General features: G+C 46.0%; 1 protein-coding gene across 1 annotated transcript; it reads right to left on the minus strand.

The window, feature by feature from the left end:
• Window positions 1–1,755: 1,755 nt before the first annotated feature.
• Window positions 1,756–3,629, minus strand: LOC136432823 (helix-loop-helix protein ngn-1-like). Its single transcript, XM_066424349.1, has one exon. The coding sequence runs from the start codon at window positions 3,350–3,352 to the stop codon at window positions 2,699–2,701; it is 654 nt and encodes a 217-aa protein (XP_066280446.1). The 5' UTR covers window positions 3,353–3,629; the 3' UTR covers window positions 1,756–2,698.
• Window positions 3,630–4,139: the final 510 nt, after the last annotated feature.

Raw genomic sequence — 4,139 nt, forward strand, 5'->3', positions numbered from 1 at the left:
TTCTCCAAAAGCAACAATTTCTTGAACGACGTGCATCGATGTTTTGAACGAGTAAGGTACAGAAGGATTTGACGAGATACATCGTAAACGAGTACTCGTGTTCTGTGTCCTTGAGAATGCACCAAGCGGAGCATTTTACGGTGTAATGCATGTCTTTCCTGGGGACAGGACTTAAGACAATATGAGTCTAGTGCTTACATTCACAATTTTTGTCACTAACAAATACTTCAACCATTCAAAGCCCCTTTACCAACACTTGGCGATGATCCCTTATTTGAAGCAAAAGTTGACTGTAATGATATCAAACTGTACTTTGGGGTACCATTCTCCGTTGTTATCGCTGGCCCAATGATTTTGCTTGCTGTGATTGAGCCAGCGGTAACGATTGGAGGATGGTAGCTAAAGACAGTATTCGTGGATTCCAGTTTGGTCCTCGAACTACACTACAACAATAATTATGTAAACCGGTATGATTTAAGAGTTACGAACTAAAGTTACGATGCTATAAAGTGCCGACTTTTTTAGTTGAAAAAGTACACATGCATTTCCTCACTCAATCACAAGAAAGGACGAAAATAACAAACAAACAAACAAACAAACAAGCAGACAACCAAACAACCAAACCTACTAACAAACATACGTCATCGCACATATTTCTTTGAAGACTTCTGGGAGGACTCAGATCAGACGATACCATCTCTTATTGATGGATGGAAAGTAAAAGATAAAATCCAGCACACACACAATTCGCGCCCGCGGCATATATACGGCTTGCACCGATAACCCAAGAACCGCTGCATTGTACAGATATATCCATAGCTTACAGCGCTTCTGTGAAAACAATGCTTACTTTGATAGGGCTGTATTATGGCAGAGGATCTAGTTTCACAGAGGCGCTCCATGTACTATCATTTGCATCTTTATTTTTTGCAAGGGGTGTTTTGATCGATTGGCCAATTAAAGCCGTTTTAGGGTAGACAACGTATCATTGATATCATTTCTTACTCCTATATCTTGGAAACTATGATCCTTTCAACAACCTCAAGGACAATCATCCATGCCTTAGTCATAATTATCACCTCAATCAGGTCGTGTCTTGAATAAGGTTTATCATTGGCCGGAGAAACTATCGTAATGTGTTTGTTGTTGTTGTTTATGTTCTTGTTATCGTTGATATGTGGTTTGTCTGACAGATTCTTGTTTTACACACCAGAAGTGTATCTAGTATTCCAAAACAGACTTAAACTGGTGAAACCCTAGTAAGATTACTACATTCGTTAATGACCAAACCTTCCTAATCGGAGTATGGGGCAACGTATAGGATGGCGAAGTGAAGATGGAGGGGCGTTCAGCTGGTAGTGCTGCCTCTGTCCTCGCCAATTAATTATGTGGTCGGTAGCAATTTCTCAATTTTACAGTCGTATTAATCCGAGTAACGTTATGACTAACCCTTCTAAAATTTGAAATATGTGGGTTTGTCTGTTCTTCCTGTCACAAATTGTGACCTGTCAACCTTTCCTCCCACTGTTTTGTAATACTTCTTTATGTGCCACATGCTGCTGGCGTTGTAGACCCACGCATAAGTTGTGGGCGACCGACCCTGCGACCTAACGCTTCCACCCCTCATCCTGTCTTCTGTGAACCCGATTAAAAATAATACCATATACTTTTTTCAGATTGGACATAAGATTGTACCTTGTAAACAACACAATTAAATGGCTTACAAACTAGCAGTAAAAACATTGACCACAAAAGTCCAGTTCTCCGACTTTATTTATACTCAGTTCTGGCAAACAATTATTTCTAATCGTTGCCGACTAGTAGCACATTTAGTACAGTTATTCTACAAATATAAAACTCTTCTTTGAGGTGGGAACGTACTATGGACAATGATCAACTACTTTGTACGACGGTAGAGTGTTGTGAAAAACACAAATACCACGCTGTCTTGGGTAGCTCATAGTCATACATGAAATAATATACAGTAGAAAAGCACAGCTGTAGCGAAAGATAACGTTATGTACAAAGATTTTGCATGGAAGTGTTCGTCATATTCAAAATAAATCTCGTGTTGCGGATATAAACATGTTCATCCGGAAGGGAGAGTTGAAATGTGTATATACAAAAGAATGCGTTACTCCTACTTTGGCATGTTGTTTTTGTAGCTACGGCCCCTCCCCTTCCGTATGTGCGAGCGCTTGGCCCCGTGCACCTGGTCTCAGCCATACACCACACACAAGTAGCTACGGAGGGGAAAATATTTGGCCTTTCGACGGGGGAAAAATTCCTAAACTACTGCTGCTGCGGGTGAGGTAGTTTGTACAAGGAATTAAAAACAACTGGTCTGGCCTATCTTTGAAAGGATTGGACTCAATCTTATGGAGGAAGAAGAGTACCTGATCTGTTAGGTCAACACTATAGTCAGTAGTGCGATCAGTTGTATGGGGCACTGGCATGCGCAATAACGACTCGGGTAGTGTCCGTAGTACACCGAATCGTCCACATATACACGGTGTGCATATAGCGTCTTGTAACAGTTTTCACAGTTTTTACAAACTTCATTCAGTCCTTGGCTCGGCTCTTTGTCTCTGGCGTCGTTTGTTGACAGCACACGACAATGTAGAATGATGAAACACGGGTGATTTTCTGGCCAGCATTTTGGCGAATTGAGTCCCGGGTCGTCTCACTTTGTCGCGGGTCACGCCCCCTCCATGTGCTCCTCCTTGACGTCGACATCGCAACTCGTGGCGAAGTAGTCGGGGGGAGACGGTAGGCTCCCCATGAAAGCGTCCGTGACGGTTTGCGAAGTAGGCTCGAGTTTGCACTCGCCTTGGTCCTCCGTACAGGTCGAAGACCCCGGCACGTTGCCGTCGTCATCGTCCTTAAGTAACTGCTGCAGTGCGCTTATGTAGTTCATAGCCAGTCTTAAGGTAGTGATTTTGGTCATCTTCCCGGCCTCACAAGCCTCCTGAGCCGCCGACGGCGGCAGCTTTGGCACGACGCAGCGCAGGGCCTCGAAGGCGTAGTTTATCTGGTGCATGCGGTCCCGCTCCCGCGAGTTGGCCGACTTCCGTCGGTACTTGCTGAGCGGCGGCGGCTTCTGCCGCGGCTTGGGTTTTCTCGGCTGGTGGCGACGCTTTTCCGACTCGATGATATTGAGAATAGTCTTCGGCCGCAGATTGTAGTTGATCTCTTCAGTTGAAGAGGACCGTGTTCTCTTGACTTTGACGTCCACGGAACCGTCGCTGGACTCCGAAGACGAGCTGGCGGCGCTGCCGGGGCTTCTCACCCAGCCCTCCTCGGCGCCGGAGTCCGACGCGCGCGACTCGGCGTCCTCGCTGCTAACTGACATGACTGGTTTCTCCCGTCACTCGGTGGCGAGCTCTCGCTAGCTGTCGTCTGGTGGCACCCGGATCTACCTGTGGCTCAGCCCGCCAAGATGTGTCCCTTCCTTCATACGGGATGATCGGGGCTCCCGACTGGTATCAAACCCCCTCTGCGATTTATCGTCACCTGTCGAGAGAGAGCGAACCACCGTCGGCGCTGTCACCTCCCAACTGTCTCCCTCTGCCTGACGAGCAGCAGTATTTATAAGCGCGTGGTTATCGGGTTCTACCATCGCCTGGTGATCACAGGAGCATGAAGTTGTCTTACATGTCACATGGGTTAAGCAGGTTTATACCTGCAGCTTATTTGCAAGCGCTGTCCGCCGGAGGCGTCTTCCTGTCAACCGACTTCGCCCCTCCCACTCCCTGGCCTAGGTGTGTGCAATATTTACCGCCTTGTTTACGCAATCTCCATACGAATCGCTGTCGACCACTCTGGCCCTTACCGAAAGAATACAAAGAGATAATATGGACACTGTCTGAGAAACACGACAAAGCAAAGACAGATAAAATAGGTGCAATAGTGCTAATTGTTAACTACGCGTAGTCGGATACACACTCTTTCACAAGAAGCCGTATCTTATAGACTGCTGAATATTCATATACATGGCAACAGGTAGCAGAAGTGATCTTACATATTCCCCTTTTTAGAGAAACCATGTGGAAACTTACATCGCCGTGAGGCAAAATCAGCCATAGGTGATAAACCTTCAATCAAGCGTTGCACACGCTTCATTTAACACAAACCCCTCC

Source organism: Branchiostoma lanceolatum, chromosome 4 (genome assembly GCF_035083965.1).
Source record: "Branchiostoma lanceolatum isolate klBraLanc5 chromosome 4, klBraLanc5.hap2, whole genome shotgun sequence".
NCBI lineage: Eukaryota > Metazoa > Chordata > Leptocardii > Amphioxiformes > Branchiostomatidae > Branchiostoma > Branchiostoma lanceolatum.